Source organism: Pelecanus crispus, chromosome 3, assembly GCF_030463565.1.
Source record: "Pelecanus crispus isolate bPelCri1 chromosome 3, bPelCri1.pri, whole genome shotgun sequence".
NCBI classification, from domain to species: domain Eukaryota; kingdom Metazoa; phylum Chordata; class Aves; order Pelecaniformes; family Pelecanidae; genus Pelecanus; species Pelecanus crispus.
In genome coordinates, this window is record NC_134645.1 from 51473626 (window position 1) to 51488550 (window position 14925).

At 38.4% G+C, this 14925-nt stretch overlaps 1 protein-coding gene across 1 annotated transcript in view; it reads right to left on the reverse strand.

The window, feature by feature from the left end:
* SMOC2 (SPARC related modular calcium binding 2) overlaps window positions 1-14925 on the reverse strand; it is a 146086-nt gene that overhangs the window by 83587 nt on the left and 47574 nt on the right. The window contains exons 3-4 of the mRNA XM_075707679.1: window positions 1308-1414; window positions 90-189 (exon numbers count right to left, since the gene is read on the reverse strand). Of these exons, the coding sequence (XP_075563794.1) occupies window positions 90-189; window positions 1308-1414 (207 nt within the window). The remainder of the gene's footprint in view (window positions 1-89; window positions 190-1307; window positions 1415-14925) is intronic.

The window sequence follows — 14925 nt, forward strand, 5'->3', positions numbered from 1 at the left end:
TTTTTTTCCTCAAGTCTACTCAGATGCCACAGATAAACTCTACTGTTCATGAGACAATCTCATAACCTGGCCAGCCAAACAAGTCTTACCTGGACACCGGGGAGTTTTGTGGGCCACAGCAGTACCACTGATAGGACGACCGTTGGGAGTGACACACCAGCAGTATCCAGTGTAACTATGGCACTGAACCTATCGGAAATGACATGAACCATGTGTAGTTTGTCAGACATATGTCTGTTACCCCACAGCATTCATGACATGAGTACAAAAGACTAATCCAGCAGACTATATTGGCAAAAGCTAGAACAATAAACCATAATGGACCTAATCTCAGTCCTACATATGGTTCTTCAGCATAAATAAGAGTTTATTTCAAGCAAAATGTGGTAGGTTCTTCAGAATCCAATGGAAGAAAAAGCTATTGAAATATGTGGTTGTTTACTCCCTATTTCAGAAGAGTGAGGTGCAGGTGTTACAAAAACCTCACAACGAAGTTCCTCAAGGGACACATAAACTCTTCCTGAAGCAAGCAATCTCGAGTTTTTTTTCCACATAGAGAACATATTGTTCCACCCACTGAAGGAGCAGGACAGAGTGCTTCTGCCAGCATTATTCATATCCCAAGCTGTCAGAAAGGAAACTCTTGGAATTCCTCTTAGAAATCAATTGCATTGTATTTCCTGAAGGCCAATTATCACTTCCCTCACCATGCTTAAAACGAGAAGGATTGTCTTCTGCACAACTCCACAACTGAAACACAGTACAGAGGTGGCAGAAGGTGATCTTGATTGGGATATATATCACAGAATAAGCTTCTAACTGTATCCCTTCTGAATTCCATGATCTAACCTAAGTAAACAAGTCTCGGACCATATGCTTGTGCAGAAATTCAGCTGAGAATAGGGAAGAATCCTGTATGATTCATGCTTTAGCACTAAGATATGGACTCTGGTCACAAGATTTCTGGTTGGGATCAGGAACAGATCAGAAATTCCAAGCATTTTACCATCTGATGAGTATTCAGGGGGCTACAAGAATGACCCAGCTGCCTCAGCCTAGAACAGGGAGTGTATCACATGAACAATGGTAATGTTTGGCTCTTTTGCTGGCCAACTCTGAAAAAAAGAACAAGGACTGGGCACAAAACATGAATTTTCCTTCCATTTTTTAACATGAGTGTTAGCACAAATTATATTTCATTTTGAAATTACATTTCCCTTCATTACATTTGTCTCCTCTTCATCCCCTGCAAACACACATATTCTGACTTTCCAGTCAGGCAAGATACTGAATGAAAAATTTTCAACCTGACTATATGTGCCATCATCATTGCATTCTGGGATGAACACTTGTTGAAATTCCTTGCGAGCTTGTTCCTGGGTATACTTCCTCTCAGCCACACATCTGGAAACATCTAGAGAAAGAGAGAAGACAATGCAATGGATGGTGCAATATAAAGAAAAGACAGATGATAACCTAAATTAAGAAAAAGGAAGAAGGCTCTGAGACCCACATAAAGAGAACCAGAACTGTAATCAGGGAAAATGTACAATCACTTGCATTTTTTTTAGGAAACAAAAACAATGGAAGACAATAACTTCAATATTGTCCTAATTCAACTCATTCACCTGCATGATAGCAACTTTTTTTGCCAATTATCATGTGTGAATCTCTAGTAAAATCATGTTCTTCCAACCTTTGACTGCTTGTCTAACCTGTGAGTCCTTTTGGTTCACTCAAATGTGCTCATGCTACCAAGCAGAGTAAACAACACTTTTTTAAACAAAATAAAAAATTTTGTTTAGTAAACAAAAATTTTGCTACCTCAAAGATGAGAAGCCACAAAGTGAAGCACAGAGGGGAAAGACAGAACTGGGAGATGTGATAGAGAGATACTTGGAGAGACAACCTTGCTGCTCCAGCTGCTGCCAAAGGGCAGAAGGCCAAAGCAGGCTTCTCCTATCAATTTACCACAGCAGTAGCTGCCACTTTGTGCCCCACAGTATTCTTTCAGTGCCGGTGGCAGCACTAGCTTTCTCGTGCTTCAGGAAAGGCAAAGCAGGCAGCAGGAGTATAGCTGCCTTGTATTTCCTACTGTGAGTTTACATGCCATTTACTTCAGTTAGGCACCAATCTCAGTTGTGACTACAGATATGCCGACCAGGCTGGTAAAAAAAATAAAATAAAATATACTGTACAGCAGAGTGGCTTGTGAGGGAGGTGATTCAAGAGTAATTTTGGACTTGGTTAATTCATGTTATGCTAACATTTACTGTAACAGTTTATGATTTAGACGTGGCACAAGTCAAAGCCTACCACATGGTCCTTTTTTGTCCACTATGTGGTTTCTTGCACCATCTCCAGTGTTACTTGGTACTGGTCTCCATCCAAGACAAGGTAGCAAACTATACAGCTTTAATTCAGTAGAATTTCTATAGTTTAATATGTCATATTGTCTAATATATATGCTACATTTCAATTAGGCAGCCAAAGGGTGAGAAAAGACACCTACCATCTACTTTTTTTTGTTTAAAGCCACCAAAAATTTTAGCATGTTGCTGATGCAGAATCAATACTTCAGGATCTGCTTGAGCTAAGCAATTTCAGGACAAATGAGAATACCAGGCAAGCCTAAGGTAGTATTAATGATTTCAAGATGCGACTGTAACATCTGAATTAGAATGATCTCAAGCATAGAAGCAGAGAAATTTGCTGCTTCTGATCCCTGCTTTGTTTAAAGACTGTTTCACAGTAACTGGCTAGTTCCTTTCTAGGGCTAACACTGTCCAGCGATTACCTGTGAGACAGGGGTGTTGTGCTGATTCATGAATGTGCAGTTCTTAGAAAGCACGGGGATAGGCTTTCTCGTCCATGCAAGTTGCACATTGAACAGAATCTGAACACTGAGGTAACAACACTTTTATTTCCCTATTTGATACCAGTGTATCTTGACAGGGCTTTGGCATCTAACAATCCTCAGGAGCATACAGGTGAGCCACATAAGTTCCCAGTCCCCCAAGCACCTTCTCTGTGCCAGTATCATCCAGACATACATGCACAGAACCAGCACGGAAGCTTGGGGCAACTGCAGAAGTCCTTTGTACAGGATGAATCCTTCATTGGGCATCTCTACCAAGCTTTGGACAACTCACCTGGCAACATTAGCATAAAAAATTCCCTTCAAGTCCTAGGCAATCTGTTGTGGAAGTGTAGCATAATGAGGACAGAAACTGGTCCTCAGCATCTGCATCCTGAAAACAAAATTGGGGCCCCTTAATTCTCATCTTTGTATTGATTTCCCTTCTGGTCTTGGATTCATGTGCACTACTTCTGTGCCTTAGTTTACTCTTCTCACAGGAGCATTATGAGAATTCATGTTGGTAAAATGCCCAAAACACAAGTTGTTTCGCTTTGAAAAACTATTTCAGTCTTAACAACCTTAATCGCATTATGCTGTGTCAGGAGGGATATCCACAGAGATGCAATGTTACCTAAAATGGACAGAAAAGTTCAACCATCCAGAAATGTGAGAAAAATAATAAGGAACTGAATTAATTTGTACTCTACTACTTTAATAACTTGTTTCGTCAAGGGAAAATTATAGCCAATGTACTGTGCAGCTCAGGTAAAGTCTCTTAATGTATGCACTGCCAAAGTTTTTTGGGGAAAAAAAAAAAAAGAAACATTTTAAGCAAGCTTTAGTGTTGTAAGCCTTCTTCTGAGCATGGTTTGGTTATACAGTACTTAATAACATGTGGTTTTAATGTAGCTAGTATTTTAACTGAAAATAAATCACTCCTTTGTTGGACCTCTGTCCTCGTTTTTCTAGAATGACATGTGGTTTAAATGTCTAAAAGGAAAAGTGATATAAATTCCATCACATAAGGTCTCTGGTATAGTACCAGCAGGGTTGTAAATTATCTCCAATATTTGAATTATCATAAAAACATGCCAAGGAGAAAGAGAAGTTCTCCAAAACTGTCCACCACTTGTTGTTAAACAGCCTGATGCTCTAAAGGCCTCCTATTTGTAGATGATCTAATATACTTTAAAATCAACAATGACCAAATTTAGCAGAATATAGAATTCACGTTTGAAGCCTTATTTTGTTTTATATAACCATGGGAATATTTTAAAGCTGTTGGGAATTACTGTGCTTCAGTATACACAAAATAAACCCATGAGGAGTATTTCTTATCAAGTTAAGCATCTGAAACTGTGTATAGTCAAAACATTATTCCTAGTTCTGTTTTTTTTATTTCACCAAGGTACCACAGGGGAATAACTATGACACAGAGATGTGGTCCAAACCTGATAGAAGAAATCTAATAGGGTGGTCCAGATAAAAAGAAGACATATAAAAACATTCTTCCTCAGAATACTAATGAACATTAGATTATTAATTTGGAGAACCTAAGTTGCTTCCAAATAAAACATGACTGAAGCCAAAAGAAGTTATAATATTTTTTACAGTAAATTTATAAGATTACACCATCTGAGCATCTGCCTCTGTGTCCTGGTTGCAATACCTTCTAAATCTATTGTCCAATTTCAAACAATTTTTCCAAAGAAAAAGAAGTAGTCAAGAGATTTAAGTGCTAGACATTTATGTAAAATAACAGCTGAAAAAGGACAAGAAAATTAATTCTTGCCATGATTGGGAGAAAGGCTGAAACAGAGGCTCACATCAAAATATCAGTCATGAGATAGATGTAGGGAGACCTTGCAGCTCCTAACAGGCAAAAGTCAGTGATGAGTAAGATCCTAATCCACAGGGAAATGAACCTTCCACATGGCCATTGCTCACGCTCACTAAGTGAAGCCAAATCTGGGACTTACTGTGCAAAGTCCTGTGAGTGCACCTAGACAATTCTTGTCTACGGGTCCCTCTGTGCACCTTGCACAAGTGTAACTAATGAAGATGGCTCACACGAATCTCAGCTTAGTAGAATGAGTCCAGGCTTAAGTGTCTTGCCAGAAGGAGGTTTATAGGAATACCAACATCTAAGGGGATACCAGTGAAATCTCTCACATACAGATTCAACTTTCCTCTTCATCTAGAGCAGGAATAATTCAGATCAGGAAGGATGCTAATTATTTTGAAATGAAGACCGAGAATGAAAGGTGGTGGAACTTCCTGGTACCTCTGTGGTGATTAATCAACCCACAGCTTTGCTTTTGATCATCATGAACCCTGACCAAAGCAGGCCAAACTCTTTTGGGATGAATGGCATCACACCGGTGACAAACAATCTGAGAGCACAAGGGCCTCCAAGTCTGCAAGGTGTTGGAAGGATGAAAAGCACTGTGCAAAGCTGTGCATCACTGGAATAAGTCAGCCATGTTTCACTGCTGTTATACTGGATTTCTAGCTCAAAAAAAAAGTTGGTTTTTTTTCTTTAAAAAAATCTGGTTTTGTTTAAACTTTTGGAACCATCTAGCAGAAAAATAAGGGGCTTGAAACTTACTGGTTTCTGACTAGAATTCCCACTACACTTCTCTCCCTAGCTTAAGTATTAATAAGGGAGCCAGCAGGCTCAAGCTGGAATCTGGTATATGACCTGGTGAAAAGACCATTTGGTTCTAAGACCTGTAAAAAGCTGACTGAAATGAGGCCTTATTTGCCTATACTCAGACAATGGGAAAAACTAATTTTGCAGATATGTATGCCCAGCTGTAATTCTGAATTATGTCAATGACTGACTCAGCGAGACTTTATCGTCTCAACTCCAGGGAAATGGGCTTTTACATCCCAGAAGCTTGCTGGGAAAAAAAATTCTCCTGGTATATAAACTGAGCATGAAGATGCATGAGTTTACCTTAAATTAGCTCACTTGGACTATATTAGTTGTCAAACTGTGTTCGTACAGCGCTCGATGCATTTTAGCACAGTACATCAGGGTTGATTGTACCACTGTGACTTAGCACCAGGACTGCAAAGGCAGCTAGAGGTTTAAGACAAATACATCTTGGGGTGTATAATTGAAGACATAAATGGGTGCATGGGAGTGGACAGAAATCCACAGAACTGAGGAGATTACAGAGTTGTAGCTGTTTGGGCAGGTCTGTCTGAATTTCTCTGGTGACAATTCTAGCTTCCAGAGGAGACCAGTGTCTGGAAGGCACAGGTGAAATATAAAGCCATCTTAATTCTGTGCTAAGCTTCGATATGCCATAGGCAAGACTTTCATCTATGAAGCGAAGTGATGCCGGTACACCACTGCAGGATCCAGAACCAGATTCTGTCATACATGGCACCTGGGAGCACAGGACTTCCTGCAATAGCACTGAAGTCAACAGGAAATTGCAGTACCCAAGGAAATTCTGGAAACAGAATTAGGGTCACAAACAGCACAGGACTGACTTGGAACTAATCTCATTTTATGCCTTATTTCCAACAGTACAGCACTGAAAACACTGAGCTTCGGAAAAAAAAAGAAAACATCCATCAATTTCAACTCTGCTGGCTAATGCTTGAATAATATATCACACAGAGAGAAGTTTATTGCTGCAAAGTAGAAGTTTATCTTTAAAACAATGACACAAACTCATCAAGGGTGTAAACACCATCTCTAAAGTGACATTTAATACAATTGAATTTACAGCAACTTTGGGGCTCCAGCAGGGAGACCTAACCCAGATTCTCTCATGGAAAAGTACATAGCTTGCCAAAAGAATAGATAAATCTCCTGCAAAGATTTTGATTTAGTTCATCCGGTATTTCTTGGTTTGCTATATATTTCAGTGAGACTAAAAGTACCTTTCCCAGTCCCAATACACTGAGCAGTCTTTGCTTGCTTTCAAAGAGATTACTGTGTGTGACACGGGCTTGTTATGTATTTATGCATAAAATGCACTTCACAGTTTATTTTGTTATTTTATTAAAGATGGAATATCCTGCTGAACAGATCAGAAACATTTACCACTTTGTTAAAACTACTTATAAAGTGGTTAAACTTAATCATTTGAAGAAAAAGTTCCCTTGAGGGCTTTCCACAGATACTTAGCTGTTCTTACACTAAAGAGAAAGCTTTTCTAAAGTCACATAGATGTGAACAAGCAGACCTAGTATAGACACACATAATCCAAATACGTCTCACTCTTTCTCTGTAGGTTTCCCTAATTGTCCCCCCATTATGCCAGAATACCTATATACACTAACTTGTCCTTAAATTTAGGAATAAACAGTACAACAAGCTGTTTAAAGTTAGCTATCCACCTGAACACTTTACTGAATTGTCTTAACAATGAACCAGAATGTTTTTCTACTTCTGTGTTTCCTTCCTACTGCTATAACCTTTTGCTAGCTGGTAATGATATGATAAAAGTCAAATGGTCTTAATTAGTAGTTAACTTAGCATGAAAAATGTTTTATTCAGAGCACAAGACACCATTTGGTTTATATGACATAAACTACTCATAACATGAAAATTTTCTATGATATTTGACCTAGTTCAATGTATGTTCCAAAGAACTGATCATGTCTACCAACAAAGTATATAAATAGCTGTAGCCTCTAGTGATAGGAAACACATAGCAAGCTATACGTGCTCAAAGTTTCAGTTTCAAAGATGCAGATTATTAGCCTCTTGGGTTGGAAGGGATGTCTGCACAGACATTTAGCCTGACACAGCCATAAAATAAAGACTTGCTGCTTCGTGACCAGGGCTGGCTGACTCTTTCACTATTTATTTTTATTGCTGCATTCTGGATTCAAACAAAACAGCAGAACAATCTTAGCCTAAACTCTCCTCTATTGGCATCTAACGGAGGCAGGCAGCGTGGGGTTTCTTTGTTGTTTTCTGGGTTTTTTTCACATTTTGCAACCACCCAGCAATTTAGATAGCTAAGCTTTAAGATAAAATAAGGAATGCTGTGCTGGATTCCTTCTTGGCACAATAATATTTCTCTCAATTTGCTAACAGTCACATTTGGAGAGATACAGTCTGACTAGAACTGAATCAAATATTTGCAAGAAAAACTAAAGCTACAGCTTTCCGATTTTTTACATACCAAAGGCCAGACTAGGTTTTCTGAGCCAAACAGAGATTTGATAAAAAGTTTGGAGAAGTCTAACATGGGCCAGTTTATAATTCTTTCACTGAAAATCTGAGAAGGCTTTCAACTATTTGTGGTTCCTAGTCTTCGGTGCAGTATTATTGCTTTAGCACTAGTAGTTTCCACTTCGCTTGCTTTAAGATGTTCATTTTATATTAAACCTGAAATTTAAATTGAAAAATATATAAGCAGAAATGAAAACTCCACAAAATGAAAAAATATTACTTTCATACAATTGCAATAGTGCACATTTGATTCTAAAACAATACCTTTTTTGTGCCTAAGAATGCTCTTTATGCCTTGTTTCAGTGCAGCTGGCTTTGGCAAATTTTGCTTGGAGAAACATTATCAAGAAATATTTAGTATTTTAAAAAGAGATAAATACCACCTCCAGCAAATTATGGATATTATTTCAATGTTACTTGTCCTGTGTTCCAGGTACCAGTAGACACATTTAAGAGAGCAAAGGATATTCCACAAAAAATATTCCAAACATACTTAAAACTTTATCCACCCCTGTTAAATACCTAACAGAAAGTATAATCAGAAGTCAACTCCTCTTGCTTTCAGAGTCTACCTAAATTATAACTTCTGTATGTAGACATCTTTTATTCACAAAGATGTTGACTATTTTGTTTCTCAGATTAACACTATTACCACAGTGTAACACATAACATAAATGAAGACTCAAAAACAAAATGAGGTTGAGGCTGAACAGTGTGTCTATCAGGATTGCCAGCATTACAGTCTAGAAACTTGCAGTCATCCTACAGATTAAATGCAGTGTCTAGCTAAAAGTACTTTAAGATAAAAATCTGCCTTATAATAATTTTTCCCAGAAAGTTTATTTTCAATAAAACCCCAACTGATACCACTTGTCAATACATTCTCATTTTAACATATTTTTTCCCAAATAATTAAAAAAAACCCTGTGTCCCTCTTTTTTTTTCCGTTTTTCTTTTTCCTCGTAAAATATGAGGAAAAAGAACAGGGACAGGAGAAAAAGGAGAGGTGATGAGGACAGGTGAAAACTGTTCTGCTTTCAATCTGCAGACAGTGCAAGCTCTCAGTGTACGTTCAGGTTTATTTTATAGACTCACACCTTGATCCAGTCCTACTTTCACTCATTTCAGTTAGGAAAAGAACCAAACCTACTCCCTCTGTCTTTCTCTCTCCAAACGAAATACCTTGGGAGCATGTTCTGCCTCCCAAACACAGCCCACAGGGCTGCCTTCCAGGCAGCAGGTGGAGCGGCCAAGCCAATGTCCCTGCCCACACGCTGACCTAAGGGATGTGCTCAGACACCGCGAGCACACATCAAGCTCACACCCGGCTCGCAGGCAAACCTGAGCTTGAGGGCAGCCTCTGTGGGCATAGAGGATAAGGTGTGCACTCAGAAACCATGTCCAGCATTTACAACCCAGTTCTTTACCTAAGTAGAGGCAACAGTAACATTTCCCCAAAGGATGCTTAGATTCATGAATTATGGGACCAAGATTAATTTATGAGCCCAAGATTAATTTATGAGCCCAAAACAACTACTGCCCAGCAATGTCCTCCTTTCTCTTCACAAAGGGAAAATCACATCAGCATGTTTATCCAAGGACAGAAAGGTACCTTAATTCATATCATTTCAAATTATTCAAGCACATCCTTAATACATTCATTAACTCATTGTACTAACAGTTCAAATGAGTGAAACTTTTCACTATTGCTGAAAGCCCCATTTTAATGAAACAAATGCTGGGTGTTTCTCTCTTTAAGGAAAGTAAATAGCAAATAGTAAAATACCTCTTTATGGGAAATTCCACTCATATTTTGATGTGCTTCAGTTCTTTATGTGAATTGTGAGAATGAAGATAGTACCTTTTGTTATGTCTATGATAGCCCATAAAAGAATGGCGTTTTTAAACAGCCAGGCTCTTTAAGATACCATAAATGAATTAAGCTAAACATGAGCTATCTAGGGTTTCTAATGGAGAAAGGGGATCTACATAGTTATAGAATAACAACGACACTACTGTGTGTGATGGCTATCCCTGGTGTGCTCACAGAACAGCAAGGCCCTGCCGGAGCCACCTCTGCAAATACTAAATATGTACTCTGAGTGCCAGCCAGACTAAATGCCAAGCCAGTCACAAACTAAATATCACTCCATGTTAAGCTCCTTACATTGCCATTTTGAGTATGGACCACTCAGAGTTGTGTCCCAAGTCCAGTTTAACAGTTCACTGTAAACCCAGGTTGCTGCTACATGATAACAGTGAAGTAAGGAAATGTGATGTGAGTTGGCAGTTGCAATTTTACAGTGATCAACAATTTGTATCAAACCTCCAGCCATTAGAGAAGCCTTATTTCAGTGAAGTAGTGGTAGAGAAGCCAAGAAATCCAAGCACCTCAGTTGGGATGTTTCAAGAACTTTATGTTAGGGCAGAGGTATGCTGGCAGGGCTGTACAAGTGAATGTGTTTTTCCATTGATCACAATGTCAGAATACCAAATATTATTACTGAGCCACTTGCTTAATACGTTCAGAATATTAGTCTCCAATGCCCCAACTATGGGTCTGGTACATTCACTTAAAAGCAAAAAGAGAAAGGGAACAAGTATTCTTAATGTTATTTAAGGAACAAGAAGAGAAAAAGAAAAAAAGAAAAAGGTATATTTGAGTGCATTATCCTGCAATGCCTGCAGACCACTTTCAAGGCAAACTTTAGTTAAACCAAGAGGAGCTCCTCTTAGCTAACTCTAAGATGTACATCTCCATGGGAGATGGAGACTTTATTGTTCATGTGAAACATTCCCAGTAGCCACAGACATCCAAAATTCAGTCACAGGCATTGCACATGCTCTTCATCTTCCTCCTGACAAGTTGCCTAAATCTCGGCAAATATTCATATGAAGATCTTAATGCCCAAATAAAGTTCAAACTACCCCAGATGAACTACAGTGCCCGTGCCACCTGTTCCAATTCACCCTTACACCACCAGCAAAACTGCTAATTGAACTGCTGTTGGCCACCAGTCACTGTTCGCTTGATGGTCCCTAAGAGAGAAAAACTGTGGTCTCTCCACTAGACACAACGTTGCAGATATTGCTCGCTTTGAACAAGATGGCAATCACCCAGCAGACTTTCTACGCTTGGGACCTCAGGGTGATGTTATTTACTGTCGTAGAAAACTACTTGAAAAGCCTAACATTATTTGAAAACTGCTGCAGGAAAAATATGAGTTCACATTTACAAAGTTCATGGGGAAAAAACTTGTTCAGTAGTGGGGAATAAATAGGGTAGCTAACCTGATAGAAAAGTTCTGTTGATTTTAGCATAGGGGAAACTGATAGGAGTTTGCAGAAATGAGGTGAAGCATGCTCTCATAATTTTTGTATTTCTAATGCAAAATTTTCATGACAATAGAAAATGTGAATATTCTTTGTACAATGCCATTCTACAGTGATAAGACTAAATTTTACAGAGTAATTGTAAACACTTATAGGAAAAAAAAAAATCAACAACAACAAACCAGACTTCTTCATATGAGAGGTACAAGATGCTCCATGAAAAAAACAAAACAATTAGTTTCAGGTAGTCCCATCTGCTGTGATTCATGACAGATATTCAACCTTACATTTATAAGATAAAGGATATATCTTCACTTAGCAATGCCTCTCCTGTTTCTGCTGCAGAAGATGCTTTTAGCTGATGTCTTGTGCATTTCAGTTTCCATACAAGCACAACCTTTTGGAGTAACCTATACCATGTTCCAAATCATGTAAAATCACCATTATATCTAAAACTGTAGCTACTGGCCCTACAGGATACTGCAGTGCTGGGCAACACTCCCTACCCATAATGGGCAGCCGCATTGTTCAGGGATATAAACGAAAGGGGTTTTTTTGGGTTTTGGGGTTTTTTTTTTTTTTTTTTTTTGGTAGACGTGGTACTTCTGCATGGTTGGTCTTATTTTCAAAACTAAGAAACTTCAACTTCTATTTTTCATATGCACTGACAAAGAGTATCAAAGGCTCAGTTCTGTAAGTTACAAAGCCTTCCTGTGTGACATCCAGAGCCCTCCAGTCCCATCCTCACCAGCTGTAGTGGGGGGAACAAGGCTGAGTGCTAAAGGACTCATGTCCAAATTTACATTAGTCATTGGAATAGATCTACCTGGCATGTATCAGGGCAGACCTGTAAGAGTAGTTAGGTTCAGTTCTCAGGTTGAACAGTCTTAAACCCCTAAAAGAAGGCAGCTCTGTGCATGCTGCCTACTGGGAACAGTCCCTGGACCATCTAACCCTTGAGCCACGCAGATAGTGTCCCAGGGAAAGTGCTAGCTGGCCCACGCACAAAGTGCAATAGGGAGCACTCTACCAGCTTACCTGTGTAGGCAGGCATACTGTGTCCTGTCACTACTTAATTAATTAGCGTAGACATAGCCTCTGCGTCTTTCTGACCAGCTTAAAAGTAATCATATTGCTTTTCCACTTCTTGTATGTTTTGTTTCTTTGGTTATGCTGGGCCAGATTTACTGTGAAAAATTTGCGTGTGTGTGTGTGTAGTGGATCCCCATCACAGCTGATACTTTAACTGTCCCCCTAATACAAATAATATTCCTCAGCTATCAACATATATTTATTTATTAGATTCATAATCTTACTGCACAGTAAATGCCTGTGCCAAGCAAGTGGCAAACCTCCAGAACTTCAGAGTTCAGATTTTGTTTGGAAAAGTATCCAAAAATGTGGATGTTCATCTACAGTGTATGCAGATTATTTGAGATCTTTGAAACTGCAAAAGCAGGCTGGAAATTTTACAAGATGTAAATTCTTATGGCATTTCCAAGCTTAGTAATGGATTCCAGCACTGCCTGGAAGTGGACTGCAAAAAAAAAGAAATATTATAAAACTTTGTAAGGTCGTTAAAAAAGCCCACTACCAGAACAGACTACTTTGATGCCTTTTTTTTTTTTTTTTTTGTCAAAGGTGAGTTGTTTTTCAGAACTGAGAGGAAGGTTCAGGGTTTGTTCATTTTTGGGTTTGTTTAAGCTGTTTCGGTCTCTGCTACAGCCATCAGAAGCTAGAAGGACAGGAGTGCAAGAAAAGAAAAATATATAAATTCTGCCACTGTTTTCCGTTACTTTAGCTTTAAGATCCAGGCCCTAAAAATGGTTTCTTTTGCAATGCTAAAGAATTACCTGAGCTGACCACTCTTGCTGTGAATGAACCTTGAATTAAGAAAGGAAAGGAAGCATATTTAAAGCATACTATCCCTTTATAATTTTAACATTTAAATCATCAAAAACAAATAGAGCCAACGAATACTGAGAATAAGTAAAGAAGAGAAAAGATAGTCAATCCAAATTTGGTTTTCTCAAGAAAAAAGACACAGAGAAAGCACCCATCAGTCTGGTAGTGATTCAAATGCCCTTACGAATGTAAAAAGAAATCATAGTTCTGAATATATAAACAAGAAATGATGACTCAAAATTATTCCAAAAGGTTGTCAACATAAACTGTCAAGGTGTTTAGATTTCTAGTGAATAGACTGAACTGAAGAAAAAGATGGTCACCATGTTTTCAACTAATTAAAATGGTACCTGGAAGTATTTAATTTTCAGACAAGATTTTTGTGAGGTGAACAGGGATTTTTACCTGAGAAGAAGACAGGAGAAGACAGACACAGACTTAAGACTGCCTTTTCTGATCAATGATAGATGAATATCAGACACAGATTTAAAGTTGTAAATTCTATACCAGGAATCATCTCTTTTATCCCTTCATAACTTCCACATGCAAACATGCATGTTTCTTTCACTTTTTCTGCATTAGCAACCTCAAAACTTGCTTCAAAACCAATGTTTTAATGGGAGGGTGGGGGTGGGATGGGGTGTCTGTGTTTTTAGGGGGATAGATGAACACTTCCAAGATGATTTGCTTTCATTGTGACACAGAATGAAAACAAATTCTGAAACCTTGAAAGTTGCTGTGAAATTGAACCATCACTTTTTGGTTAGCCCTACTAAAACAACCCTCTGCTCTTTGGTCAAGCATCACCTGCAACAACAAATTTCACCACTCAAAAGCAACTGGCTCAAAAGATTTCTTAATCTGAGGACTTCCTTAGCTCTTTCAGAAGAATGTTTGATGGGACTATCAAACGTAGCTCTAGCAATGCTGAAACTGAAACTGCAGCGAGGCCAAAGAATCCTTTTTTTCTTCTCTAAAACTTGTTTTTACAGCTTGAAATATTTCTCATGATTGCAGCCATGGGTAGGAATAAAGACATTGGTCACTTCAAAATTTAAGACTGCTTTGATTGAATAAGACTATGAAAATGTAAAATTAAAAGAGCACTGGTCTCTTGCTGATATTGCCCAAGTATATTATTGGCAATCATGTGACTACTGCCAAAGAAAAAAATATTTAAACATTAGAGTGATATTTGCATTCATTTAATTGAAAGATTAAAAGCATCTGATTGATGAGGGCATGATGTGTACTTGCTATTAGCAATACTTAAGCTGCCTAAGGTCTCCAATTCCAAGCCTACAATTGTACTGACACACTACTCATTAATAAATAAACAGAAAGTGAGCACTTCTCCAAATAGTAGTTGCTGACTGCAGAAAAATTTGCCAGCATTGCCAGGGACACCTTTGGTAGGGCAAGTCAATGCATCTTTGTGGAAAAAATTTCTTGCAGATGACATTGTCAATATGGTAAAAGGAAAAAACAATAAAGGAAAACATTCTGTAAAACTAATTTCCATAAAAGTGTATAATGCTGTAATGTATAAAATGAACAAACACAACGTGTACAATAATCTTTTCTGTCATTCATGAGTGTAACAAAAGCTTTGGCTCAGGTAGCT